This window comes from Larus michahellis, chromosome 7 (genome assembly GCF_964199755.1).
Source record: "Larus michahellis chromosome 7, bLarMic1.1, whole genome shotgun sequence".
NCBI lineage: Eukaryota > Metazoa > Chordata > Aves > Charadriiformes > Laridae > Larus > Larus michahellis.
This window is the reverse complement of record NC_133902.1, coordinates 17,535,768-17,550,159: the sequence shown is the minus strand read 5'-3', so window position 1 is coordinate 17,550,159 and position 14,392 is coordinate 17,535,768. Positions and strand designations below refer to the sequence as shown.

At 41.3% G+C, this 14,392-nt stretch overlaps 1 protein-coding gene across 18 annotated transcripts in view; it reads right to left on the bottom strand.

The window, feature by feature from the left end:
• AGAP1 (ArfGAP with GTPase domain, ankyrin repeat and PH domain 1) overlaps positions 1-14,392 on the bottom strand; it is a 385,263-nt gene that overhangs the window by 253,084 nt on the left and 117,787 nt on the right. For 10 of the 18 annotated variants that reach the window (XM_074595889.1, XM_074595892.1, XM_074595891.1 and 7 more), the window contains exon 3: positions 12,090-12,177. In XM_074595889.1, the coding sequence (XP_074451990.1) occupies positions 12,090-12,177 (88 nt within the window). Of the gene's footprint in view, positions 1-11,372; positions 11,385-12,089; positions 12,178-14,392 lie in introns of all 18 variants that reach the window. The other 8 variants (XM_074595890.1, XM_074595893.1, XM_074595895.1 and 5 more) reach the window with 1 other exon arrangement.

Sequence of the window (14,392 nt, the reverse complement as noted above, 5' to 3'; positions counted from 1 at the left end):
TGATATACATTCATTGACATCTTTGCAGTGCTTCTACAGAAGTTCAGATCTCATGGGCCCACAAAACCTGATAGCAATTTCAATGGAGAACAACTGAATTTTAAGCGTTCGGGAAAATACAGCTTACGTTTTAAAAAAACATTAACTACCCAAGTTGCATAGAATCAGAGACCATAATTAATGTTTAGATAGAAAATGGGGGGCAGGGGTGCATCACCTTGAGGATATATCAAGGCAGTGATGTTGAATGACATTTCTGCTTTTGGTCCCATTTCCAAGTAGTATAAAATCGTTTCACAAAGAGTAGAGGAGTCCTGAACAGCCTGACCGAGACTGTGAATTTAGCAAATAAGGAGCAGCCATCAGAGGGGGACGTCCTGCTGCAACCCCCCCTTGGCTCAACACCAGCCAACCGGAATGAAACACACAGCAGTTGCTTCCATTTACTTCAAGCAGTTGCAGGCATCTAAAGAAAACAAAAAATTGCGGTGTTTCACAGACCAGTCTGGAAAGACCATTTATTTGAGCCAACCACACGTTACTACACACAAATGCAGTTATTAGACATTTGGGTGCAGGGAAGAAATACTTCCACGGCAGATGCTCTCTCTGTTAGAAGAGCTGGGTGAAAGGGAAAGGAGAAGCCAGAAGTGCAGTAAGGAGGCTGAGACTCCCATCCGAGATAATATTTCAGACAGAAGGAGAAGGAAACGATGGATTAAACACCAAGTAAATGAGTAAAAAAAGAGCCAGGCTCAGAACAATTATTTCTTCACTACAAGGAGACGGGAGTTGAAGAGTAGTACATGTTATATTTTTCCTATAAAGCTTTTGACGGTCAGTGGAATACGGCTTGTAAACCAATTAGAGAAGCCCAGTCCTAATAAAATTACTGTAACGTGAGTGCAGAGGGAGAGGTAAGCCACACTTAGTACTCATAAAATGATTCATCTTTAAAAAAGCATGATATTAATGCAAGTTTCTGCAGGAGTTTCAAGCCTCATGTAAGTATTTTATTAATAACCCAGAAGATGGAAGTAACAGGCTATGCAATTTCTAGATAATGAAGCAGGAGGGATGGCAATTATATTAGAAAATTTGATTGTACTTCAACATGACCATAACAAGTTAGAAAAACAGAGTGGAAAAAAACAAAAGCAGAATCATAAGGACAAATGAAGAGCCTTCCACCTAAGCAGGTCCAACCAGCTGTGGAAACGCGGGGTAGGATGGCAAAGCCACCCATGGCAGCTGTGAATTTCTGTGGAGTGCAGACAGGCAGAAAGCTCATCCCAGCCCTCCTGTCGCCAGCAGCTCCCAGAGCCTCAGCCACGGCTCCCTGCATTGCTCTGGGTAGCGCATTACACCAAAGATAAGGACTGAATTAAAAGTACTTGTAAGCACTCGGGGGGGGGTGTGTGTGGGGTGTGGAATCTGCCCAGAAAATACGCAGTAAGAAAAATAATTGTGGTTATTTAAGAGAACAGACTAGAAAGAGACAACGGGTGAGCATTCTTACTAAGAAATAATCTGCTGATCCCATTTTAGGGCAAGGAAAGAACATTTACAATTTTTTCAGTTCCTATTTTATTACAATCCCAGATAAACAGGCAAAAGCATCAAGTGGAAGCGGACATACAAAGGTGTGAGCGTTGAGATCTGCAGTCCAGCAGCAAACCTGACGAGGAGAACTGGGATTCTGGAAAGCATGCACCCCCAATGGGCATTTTAAAACAGTTTGCCTTCAGAGCATTTAAAATCTTGTATGATTTCAGTCTCCTGGCTGGAAGCATCCCTGCACCTCAGAGTACCCGGTTTATCACATAATTAGTATTTGATTAGCTGTTTGACAAACCAGAGACTCGACTCTCTGAAACTTGTCTGGTTTAGGGACTTGTACTTCATTTCCCTTTTCTGCAGAAGCCAGAGAGGCAGCACCACTCTCTCAAAGACGGCTTAAAAACGTGGTTAGGTAACCCTGAAGTAAGAGACACAGCAGAAATAGTACCATAGTACCATACAGACCTTAGCATTTAACATTCTAGACAAAAGAATTCATATTTAAAGCAGCACACTGATTTTTCGCGCACACACCAGAATTAGATCTGCCACTTCACACTTGCCTGGAAAGAATCTGTAGTTGTCTTTCCTCCTAAGAAAGGCACAACACCAACCCATATGTGAGTTGTACATATGATAAATAGGTTGGAGATTTTAATACTGTTCAAGGTTCTAGTGTGAATTTGCAAAATTCTGACGCATTTTCCACAAAGCGATAAAGCACCCGTGCCCTGCACGCAAGCGCTCACATCTCCCCAATTACACCACAAACAAACTATTAGACACCCATCAATTCAACATGATGAATTAACACGTTTTCCTCTGACATCTCCTGCACATAAATATACAAAAATTGTTGGCACTGAGCAAATAAAAGCTGAATACATTACCCGTGGTGAGTATGCCCTTTTTCATGGTTCATTCATGTGAGGAAGTATTTCTGACAGTTTAAACGGGAGGAAAATAACCAGTAGGAACCTCCTCCTCTGCCAGTCACCCAGATCCCTTGTGTTCACCCCAACCTCCCAAGTGCCAGGAGCCTCCTGGAACCACACTCACTGCAGCCAAACCTGCAGGACTTTTGCTGTACACTGAATCCTGCCACTACAATTCGAAAGTATTTTAAGATTCCCGCGCTGCTTCTTTTGTTCCTTGTATTTAGCGTTCTCTCCAGCAGCGTAATCTCTTCACTTAGCACAGCTTTATTTAAATTTCATCAGGGCACAACTATCAACATCAGACGTTCGAGCTTAATCAGACAGTAAAACTCTTCAGATGAACATGCTCAAGTATTTTAAAAGCTATGCCTTATTAAGTATTAAAATGGAAGAGGGGAAAAAAAAAAGGTATTTCAACATTTATAGGGCTGTGACCAGTATCCCCTGCTCCCGAGCCCCGGCCAGCAGAACTAACTCCATTTGATAAGGCGAACGGCCATACATAGTGCTGTCCTCCTCCTGCCGAGGACCCATCTGACCCCACTGTGTCAGGTGAGAAGGGCCTACAATTGAATTCATGGTTCGAGTTCTACTAATAAGATAGGAAATCTATATGTAGGGTGTAGGGTGCTGCACCTGGGGAGGAATAACCCCCCGCACCAGGACAGGTTGGGGGCTGACCTGCTGGAGAGCAGCTCCATGGAAAGAGACCTGGGAGTCCTGGTGGACAACAGGATGACCACGAGCCAGCAATGTGCCCTTGTGGCCAAAAAGGCCAATGGCATCCTGGGGGGCATCAAGAAGAGTGTGGCCAGCAGGTCGAGGGAGGTCATCCTCCCCCTCTACTCTGCCTTGGTGAGGCCGCACCTGGAGTACTGGGTCCAGTTCTGGGCACCTGGTTCAAGAGGGACAGGGAACTGCTGGAGAGGGGACAGCAAAGGGCTACCAAGATGATGAGGGGAACTCAAACACCTCTCTTATGAAGAAAGGCTGAGGGATGTGGGTCTCTTCAGTCTGGAAAAAAGACGGCCGAGGGGGGACCTTATCAACACTTATAAATACTGAAAGGGTGGGTGTCAGGAGGATGGGGCCAGGCTCTTTTCAGTGGTGCCCAGCGACAGGACAAGAGGTAATGGGCACAAACTTGAGCATAGGAAGTTCCACCTAAACATGAGGAGGAACTTCTTTCCTTTGTGGGTGGCAGAGCCCTGGCACAGGCTGCCCAGAGAGGTGGTGGAGTCTCCATCTCTGGAGACATTCCAAACCCGCCTGGACGCGTTCCTGTGCCACCTGCTCTGGGTGACCCTGCTCTGGCAGGGGGTTGGACTGGGTGATCTCCAGAGGTCCCTTCCAACCCTATGATTCTATGAAATCAGGCATATATCATAGTGCTTTTTTAATATTACTTTTTGTTTGTTTGTTTATTTTATAGCCAGCAGGTGCAGCCAGCTGCTTACACACATCAGACACACTAATTGTATATACACTACAAGTCTAATTTTAAAAACCTATTTTTATCAAGGCAGCTGGAGACAAACAAAACCCAAACAGCAGCAAACAACTACTCTGGGAAGGATGTGATACTACTTTAGTACCCTCCTACCTGTTTCCATCCCCAGCCCTTTCAAGTTTAACAAGTTTACGCCCCAAAACACCACTTTCCAAACAAAGTTCCTTACAAAAAGTTAACCCCTTTGACTTGAAATACCATCGCTCTTTTTTACTGCGGTTCCTTCAAAATCAGTTTATCACACATTTCGTCTTCCATACACTACCTCGGGTTCAGCCAAATAGTCACACAGCTTCTACCTCTCAAACTAACAGATAAATCACCTCCTGTCAACATCTGCTCAAAACTTCTGTAAGTTCTACATGACAAGCTTCCAACAAGATTTCACAGATCTTAACATACCTGCCAACAAACCCTAAAACGCAGAACTGAGATAAGCCAAAAGCTTAACTCCTATAAGCACAGATTTCAGGCTTTTTATTCTTTCCCTTCTTTTTCTTTTTTTTTTTAAATATCTCTTTGCTTTTTATACTTAGTTTATAGCCAGCTTCTATAATATCTGTCCTTTCATTACAGTATTACATTACAAATAGTAACTCTGAAGTTAAAATTGGACTTAGCTAGCTGTGATTATACTATAATCTGTCTGAATACACACAAATATCATACTGAGATCTGCTAAGGAAACCCAGACAAAGCAACCAGCATAATTTATTTTTTTTTAAATTACCTCCCAAAACATTCCAATTCAAATATGAGAACAGAAGGGTCACTACATAATAGCATACTGTATCTTAAGGGGTAGGAAAATCTATTTTCCATCTGTATTTTGTATTTCACTGAACACCTTTCCTATCAGTGTCACTCAGAACTAAGGGGGAGTGGGAGGGAGAAAAGATAATAACAATACTAAAGTAAATTACAAGTTTTTTTCAGATGGATGTTACCTAATGCCAAGTGGCAGCCCTACAAATACACATGAGAAGTTTTAAAATTAGCAACACTGAGGAAAACAGGCTGCCTTTATAAAAGTCTCCCTCGGAAGGAAAGCCAGACCGTGAGTCGGGACCACTCTCTCCCTCCATCCCTTTTCCCTCCTTTCCCCATAACACGCAATGCTGATGGAGCAGGGTCAGCTCCGTGCCTGCGGAATGACCTGCCTTTGCAGCAGGGTGGAGAAGGCGGAGCACGGTCAATCAATTAGTCAAGATCTAATCTTGCCATCCTGCAAGGTGGAAGGCCCTTGGCATTCCTAAAATGGGTAGAAAACGTAGTGACAGCCTGCGCTATAGCAGAAAATAAAAAAAAAAACAACCCAAACTGTTGAGAATTAAACATATTGGGAATAAAAACAACTAACTACTATGGCCTACTTTCTGGTATAACTTCCCAAAACAACAAAAGATTAAACGGAAGGCAACCCCCCATACATAAGAAATAAAATACAAGCTGAAAAAGAAACATGTTCAAACAACATACTAAAATTCTGCTTTAAGATCGAGAGCTAAACATTGGGCTATGCCTCAAATACATCCAGAAGTAACATTTGAAAAAATATAGTGGAAGGCAGGGCCCTTCTTCCAGCAGCAGCCACTCCAAACCAGCTTCTGACTCAACAGCAGCAGAAAGCAAAGAGCGCTGGAGATCTAAGAGCCTAAAGTTGTAACAGCAGCTAGAAATTGGAATTGCAGTTTTTTTACCTGGGACACAGCCTTCAGAGGAGCCTGTTACGAGAAGGGCACAAATCCCGCAGGCATTATTTGTCAAAACCCTTGAGTATCTGAGGTGCGATGCGTTCAAAAGACATCATCTTAAAGATCAGTCGACCCTCAAGGCACACAGCTGAAAAGGTACATCCTTCTAGGGAACCGCTTTTTCAGCGCCTTCTCCCCAGGAAAAGAGCAAAGGCTTAACTTCTTCCTTTAATTAACATACTTCCTTATTTGTGCAAGACTTTAAACAGTAGCCAACTCGACGGCTAGAACAGAGAGGTTTTCAAAGAATTTGCGAAACCACACAGCCCGTCTCGGGGGGCCAAGGCGAGGGAAGGGCTGGAGAGGGGAGATTGCAGAATATATAAACACACTCTTTTATGCTAAGCCCGAAAGGCTCCAAAAGCCCAAGAGAGCCAAATGCAGCAACACTTTAAAATGATCAAAAGAGACAAGCGTTATCTCCTATCTGGATGTCAGCATGAAATGCCAAATAAAAATAATCACCTGATGGTATTATAATGAAACAGAAGACAAAGAACTGAAAAGAGGTAATTTTGAAACACATGTCTAAAGTCATCAGTGTCTCCTGCACACAACGCAGTGTCTGTCTGCGTTTTTACAGGCAAAAAAAAAAAAAAAGTGCTCTGATGGCTTCAGCTGCCCCCCAAAGTCCTGTGCAAAGCTTCTGAAACACTGCACCCAGGATTTGAATTTAACATGGAAAAATTTCAGCTTCCCCACATTTTGTGGCCTGAGCACCCAAATGGGGACTCTAAGATTAATGTTGCTTTTTTGAACTCGTACGGACTTGGAATTCTTGCAAAATCTCCCCATATAAGATACATGTAAATTTTTTTACACGTATGATGATGATTTTATGGAATTCTGAGATATCATGAGTGAAAAAGCATGGAAGTTTCTCTTTAGGAAAAGCAAGCAAGTGCATATTCAGAGGACAGATTTCTCTGCTCTTTGTTTACATTTCAGCCAGCTTGAGAACAGACTGTGAACAGAACACACAGATTAGTCTGGGACACATCCTCTTTTTACTCATGAAAGATAAAATTTGGTTGTTTAGTAAACATGTCCTCCAGATCCCTACATATTTGAAAAGAATTAACTAGATAAAAACAGCTAATGGCTTCTGTGAAGACATCTACAGCCGTCGGAACCTATTTGTTACCAGAAGGAAGAATCACATCTTTACCTGGCACATGAATCGCGGGAAGAAGGGGACAACCACTGTCACAGCAGAGGCTTTCCAATTCTGCTGTAGCTCCCGCGTTCTCTTCAACCTGAAACACCAATCTGTGATCCCCATCTCACTATGGAATCTCCTAAAACACGGTATTCCTTTCCTTGTCTGAACACTTAAGATTCTTCTTTGCTTACATTGTGTTAAATTTTTTTTTTCCCCCCAAGCTCCATTCTTTATTTCATCACAGAGTCCAGCAACTGAAGCATTGGGCCTTTTCCATGAATGAAGCCAACTGGAAGGTTATCTAGGTTAATAGATCATGTCTGAATTTTTTTTTTGTATACGTATTTTATAAGAGTCTATGGCCAGAGAAAAATCTCATGAGGGGATGCTGAACAACAGCAGCTGAAATTTTGAAGTCGTCTTTCTCAATCCTCCTTGCATAATTACACTCTGCTGAAGTAACATGATATGGAAAGAGTTATAGATGTTAATTGAAAACCATGGACATCCATCCCCCAATGTGAAATTTCTACACGTTTTGATAACAGGCTAGCAACTTACTGCCATTACATTCCTCCTCCTTTAAAAGGAAAGGCTGAAGGTGACACTTTGTTGAGTATTTTAATAATAAATGTTAAGTTTCTATGACTATTCCTGTTATTCAAGTGATACACTGTTCGTTGCAGGTACCGAACACAGTTATTCGGTGAAGGTTGCTATCGTATAAAATAATTTTTAGGTCAAGTTTGGAAAGAAAGTAAATGATCCCAGCTTTCTGGAAAACACATAAAGGCTTTATTCTATACCTCTTACCGGGGGAATATATTTATTGTAGTCCTTAACACAGAAGAGGCCTCTAACTGAAATTAAGTGGTAATTGAAATGCGATGGGTCTTACCCTTCAGGGACAGACTAAGGGTTCCTTCCAGTGTGCTAGAACTCTGCTGAGCTCGGAGCTCACCTGGGATGCAGCAGAGGCTGCCCCAAAACCCTAAGTGCTAAAGAAATCACTTCACCCCACTCACAGCGCAGCCTGGTCACAGCCACAACACCCCACCTGCAATAAAACACCCAATGCAATGGCTTCCAACACCTTCTACCAATGAGAAAAAGAACTCAAATGGGCTATAACTACAAAAAGAAAACAGGAAAGAAAAAACCGAAGGCAACTGAATAAGCTTATATCATATAAGCAATAAAAAAATACATAGATAAAAAAACAGAGTTAAAAAAAGGTACCTATTAGCTCTTAGGAAGCTCTCTAAGAGCTTCCATTGCCTGTCTTTTATACTCTGTACTACAAGGGAAGTCTAAGCATTATTAACCTAGAAAGCAAGGAATAGACAGTATTGCAAAGATTCACATACTACATTTTCATTTATATTATATTCATAAGTTCTTCCACACACAGATACATGAACTCTCCACCGACTGCAACAGCTACTTGCTGGCGCTGGACTGCCTTTATGTTTTTGAGAGCACAGAAATGTTTTACTCTTCCAGGGGGAAAAAAAAAAAAAAAAAAAGAAAAAAAAGATCTTAAATATAACCCAACGTTTAGTTCTTAACCTACTTAAAACATTTGTGTCCCGTTTGAATGCCAAATTAGAGCATATTGCCACTAGATAATCATCAATTCTGAGAAAACTAGCAGCAAAAAAGGTAATTTCCAGTTTCAGCAGCGAAGTTATGCTTTAAGTTACTTTAAAGCCAGACTCATATGCATACATCATACTGGAGACCAGCACCCTTAAAACTTTTTCAAAAATTACCGAAGATACAACCAAAACAGTTGCTGTGCCTCCTGCACTGGCTTTCTCCCTTCGGTCGTACTGCTCTTGTCCTCACTCGCATTTCAACTACTCTGCAGCTTCAAATTTAAGGGGATTTTGTTAACGTGACCTCATCTCCCCTTCCTGGTTTTCTTCAACAGAAGATATACTGGGCAGATTCAGCAGTTCACGTTCACGTGAGCTGTCTGTTCTAGCATCTCACTTTGCTGTGGCAGTGGGGCAGGAGAGAAAAAACCCTTCCTTTTTCCTCATCCCAGATGAGACACCTTGGACCACAGCTTACCTGCTTTTTTTATTAGGCTCACTGGAAAAAAAAAAACCTGAAATAATCATGATATGAATTAGGGTGTTCACAAACGTACCAGAGATGTGCAAAAGTCATGTTTCATGCCTCTGTGGCTTTTTGGAAAAAAAAATTCCCAAAGAGTAACAGAATACTCCTGACACTATTCCTGTAAACTTCAATTCACCTTGGTCTGCAAAGTACTTGGTCTCAAATTCTACACGCACCACGTTTCCTTTGGTTCCTACAGGTAGAATTAAATTTTAGACAGGTGAAAAAAGATACCAGGTTGCATGCATCTCACTTGTTCTTTCAGCTATGTAAAACACCCAGCACGCTGTTGAGTAGCCGTTTTCATTCCAATCACTTGGAAGGTTCTTAGAAGATCACAAATCACTAAAGTACCCTATTTCCCATCACTTCCTTGTTGTATCATTACAGAAAAATATTGCAAGTCCCAGACTACTGAAATTCCCACTTGTTACAGGGCAATACATCACTGCTTTTCTTACATCAAAACGCAACTGATTTGAAAATGTGTCACAGGAGTACAGCTATGTGCATGTAAAATATGGAAAGGAAGAGCCTAAAAGTCAATTTTCTCCCCAAGACAAACTTATTCGATGAAAAAAGTTTTTCATCTCACAATCACACTAGACACTAGAATTAATTCCGAAGAGAAACAGAAGTTGGGCCAGACAATGACAGAAAGCTGCTTTATACTTTAATGCTATACAATTCCTCCTCTTGGTGGGGAGGTGGATCAGGCAGCAAGAGAAGTGTCTTGTCTTAAAGAAAAGAGCTGAAGGAAACATGAAACAATCTTTATATACTTAAGATTCATTTACTGGAATGCTGAAGCTACCCTAAAGGTCTACAGGAGCTCTGGCACTTGTCTAATTCAGGGCAGGTTTCATGGTAATTGTAGTAATTTAGAAGGCAAGGGATGGCAGAAATAGCAGTCCTTGATGGTAATCACCGTTTTCACATGAAGTATGCATCCATCATTTTACCAATTAGATAATAATTATATGATGCCTGATAAATTTTGCTGTTAGTAAGCCATTAAAAGTCAATAAACTTTGGTTTTTCTTAAACAGTCAAGCAGCTGAGACCTTAACACCTGATATACGTACTACTTTTTACCAATTAAACAATGTGGAACATTTAAAAACCTCAAAAAAGGAAAAGAGGAAGATCCACACGCGTCTCCAACATAAAGGCTTACACCTAACCTCAATTTATCAAAAACTATATTCCCATGCAGAATGTAAAAATCAGAAGTCCCGCACCACAATGCGACAGAACCTTCTGCACTGCTGCTGTATTTTCTATAGAGTGGACTTCTGCTGGGATGAGAAAGAAATAAAACACTAACAAATCACTACTATGTATGTTCACTACGCAGAATTCATATGGGTTGAATTTCCTTTAATACTAACTTGATTGGAAATCTTGACCCTATCCCTTACAAGGTGAATTAGAGCTCTTAATTATTCCAGTTTTTCTACTGTTAATGAAATGGAATGGTGTCATTAGTGAGGCTTGTCAGCTACACTTACGTGCAAAGAAATGACTTGACACTGCTTTTGTCACCTAATCCTTTCAGGAAAAACACTCTGAACATCACTCAAGCACTGTAAATAAAAATCCTTGAAGACAAAGAGGACAGATGGCAACGTTCTCAAGGACTGCCATCTGAAATATTCATAGTTTGGGAGGAGAGGCCTGTTAAATCTGTGAACAATCAATACATTTGAATCTTACAAGAAAAAAAACCTAAAATTTTCAGTTCATGGAATGAGGAAAGAGGTCTGTAGAGATGCTCATATTTGCTGAAGACTTGTTGTATTCAGTGGATCTCCATCCTACATAACCATTTCTCACTACCAGCATCCAAAAGCAGCAGGCACAAACGTGACCTACACCCAGTTGTGTTTCAAGGCTCAATTACCACCCCCCCACCAGTACTAGCTACAAAGCAGCAAAAACATTTAAGGCAAGCTTATACCCTGGAAGACTTCACTGTTACTGCAATTTCACAAGAAAAAGCCTCGTCCATCCCTCCCTTTCCCTCTCCTCCCAATTTAACTACAATTTGAGACTGTTAAAATGTCAAGTATACTATGCTTAATAGCTTCCGTTGGTAAGAGTTAATTTGAAACAAATGTTATCGTAGATGCATGAAGCTACAAACTATTGCTGAAAAGACAACTACAGCAAGAGACAAAAACAGTGAGATGTACTAAAGACTTGAAATCAAAAGGAAACAAATCAAAATGATACACAAAACAAGGGGAAAACGCTATAGTACAGAAACTGCCGTCTCTCTCTTCAAAACAAGAGCTGCCATGAAGACAATGTATAGTTACCTGCATCCATATCTGCAAAGAATGGAACAGCCAGTAAGGAAAAGAAGGAACCAGAAATTCAGTGTCTCAGAGTTGGATTTAAAAATTCATAAGGAGAATAAATACAAAAAAAAAATAATCAAAAAAGTATTTAGTGTAAGATACACCTCTATAAGGTACTACGATATTTTTGATTTCAAGCTATAAACTTGGATTAATGTTAAACACTACAATGTATTCAGGTAGAAATTAATTTTCTATGGAGTGAGAACATTTTTTTTAAAAAAACTTCAAGACCAAAGATTTAATACATTAAACAAGGAACAAGTTACATCTTTAGTTTAGGCTTTGAAGTTTTTTATTCTCCCAACAACACAAAGCAAAGGGCCCGATTCTACAGAAATCCAGTACTAGATACAGCAACTGGGGCTTTCAGCGGCCAAAGAGAAAGCAGCAGCACTACTGAGAGCAGTCACTCCGTACAGGAACAGACGTTTCCCATATGGACACATAACGGATGCCGAAGTATTTAAGGATGCTACGCAGTTATGGAATAGGTACAATTAGACTCATCATATACTTATCTCAGTCTGGAGAATGTTAAAGCAAAAATCTCCATGGACATTGAAACAGTAAATCAGATTCTTTACTGATTCATTTCTGCATGATTATAAATGAATAAAGATGTAGTTTGTGGGGGAAATAAAAAAAAATAGTGAAATTTGCATATCCACATACCTTCAGGTGATTCCTCTTGGACATACGTGCCAGTCAGGTACCGGTGTACCAGTGCAGACTTGCCACTCGCCAGGTTACCCACAATCCCCTGGGGGGGAGACAAAGGAAAAAGTTAAACTCCAGTTAGTCTCCACAAAAGTAAAATCTTAATGCAGAAATAACTTCTCCGCACTCGAGGAGAAAGCCCACACAATAAAAACACTCTGAAATACATCAACAGATAAAGCATCTGCCAAAAAGTTAAGGCTACAGGAGAGCATATACATAACAAAACTTATGAACCCAAACCAGTTTCTGTTAGTGGCACTCCTTTATTATCTCACCACTAGCGCTAAGTGGGAACATCAGGCAATATATAAGACTGCAGGGAAGAAGCCCGAAGCTCAGAGCAAGCTTGTCACCTCTTCAGCGAAAAATATAAAAACATCACTAAATTCTCATACCCCTCAGTAGGCCATCCGCCATGTGATTCACACTGACTCGCGACTTAAGCGCCCACGTGAGATAGATATAGAGAGGTATATCTATATATATATAGCCACAGGCAGATAGATCTTGGCATGTCAATGATGACTCGAAGTCCCTTTACCAATGCCCAAACATCTGCAGCATTGGGAACATCTGACAGTCAAACAGAAGCACGCGTGATTTTTCTGTTAAGCTGATTAGCTAGCATTTGTCTTTAAAAACCCAGGCAGAAGTAGCAGAATGCAGACCATCACCAAAACAGTTTTCTTCCCAGAGGTGCTCAAATGCCAAAGACTTGGAGATTTGCCTTTTTTGTTGCTTTAGAAGGGGTGCAAGGGAGTTGTGAAGGCTGCGTTACTCCACCATACCAACCAAGCCATCCCTTTCAAGTCACAGCTTTGTGTTGCCGGCCAAGACAAGCCCTGCTGATTTGTGCCCAGGCCCGACCATCAACCAAAAGCAGACAGGGATGGAACAAGCAGGATCCAAGCCTGGCTGCCTGCCCTGCTCTGCACAGTCCAGGGGACAGGAGCCTTGGAGAACATACCTTCTCCATATTTTAAATAATTGTCTTTTTTTCTTGCTCAGTTGTCATCTGCTGATTCAGATCATCCTGTTGAACACAACTCTGAGGACATTCTGCTTGCTCCATTTTTGGGGGAGGAGACGGGAACTTATTTTGTCCTTTAAACAAACCTAAGCCTACTCTGTTCTTACATGTTTATCTTGACCCTAACCAAAAGGTTCAGAACATAAGATCCCTGGAGACAGAATGAACTTTGCTGATCCCAGTTTGCCAAACGACAGAGGCAGCACGAACAAGTCACACATTAATAGGCATTCTCTACTCCATTTTGGTAATCCTAATCGGTGAGCAACTATCCTCCTTACCAAAAATTACTTAAACCAACACAGTGGTGCCACCTTACACTAATCTAATGACAGTTTTGGAGTCGGGGGGTGGGAGGAATGGGGACCAAAACTGTTATTTATCCTTTACAATGCAGCACACCCTTCAATTAAGACAAGGGTAACTGTGCTGCAGAGGATGCCCACTTTATCTCTCCAGATGATGTGCAAGAACAGCTCAGATAAAGCAGCAACTCAAATGGAGAGCAAATGGAAGGAAGTCTTGCATCCCCCTCCAGCCCCTGCCACAGCACGGGCTTTAAGTGTGATGAACAGCGTGGGCTACAGGGAAGGAAAAAGGAAAAACCCCAAAACATAACTCAAAAGTAATAGCAAACAAGACAAAAACATGACCTAAACTGGGGGTGTGTGCAGGGCAGAAACGGCAGGGGAAAAAAAAGGCACCAGATCTTATGATAAAAGCATAAACACAATCAGTTTTGTGTTGTAATACTAATGTTAACTTCTCAAAAATCGTAAGAACCGAAAGCAAGGTTCCTCAAGCCTGGCTATGAAAATCTACATTTGTGGCATGGCTTTATTTCTTCCCTAGACAACTACTTCAGAAAGCATTCAGGAGACATTCACCTCCTCATCCTCTTCTCATCTGGGAAGACAGAGGATTCCTTAGGCTCTCACCTCAGTGCCCGCGTCTGAAGAGACAAGGCAGCCATCTCTTTTCTACCAGATATGAAACCAGTACGTGAAATTAAAATTTAGCAGAATCAGCCTTCTATTATTCAGTGCAGTGCTTGGCATTAGTGCTCCGGATCTCTGCACGCTATTAACCTCTGAAAACTAGGAGCAATAAACTTTACACTGGAAAAATCTGACTTCTACGACAGTTACTCTCTTAGTAAGGATTAATGCTTGTTTTAAGGATGATCCCTCACGGTATGACAAACATGCCAGCATGTTTTCAAAGC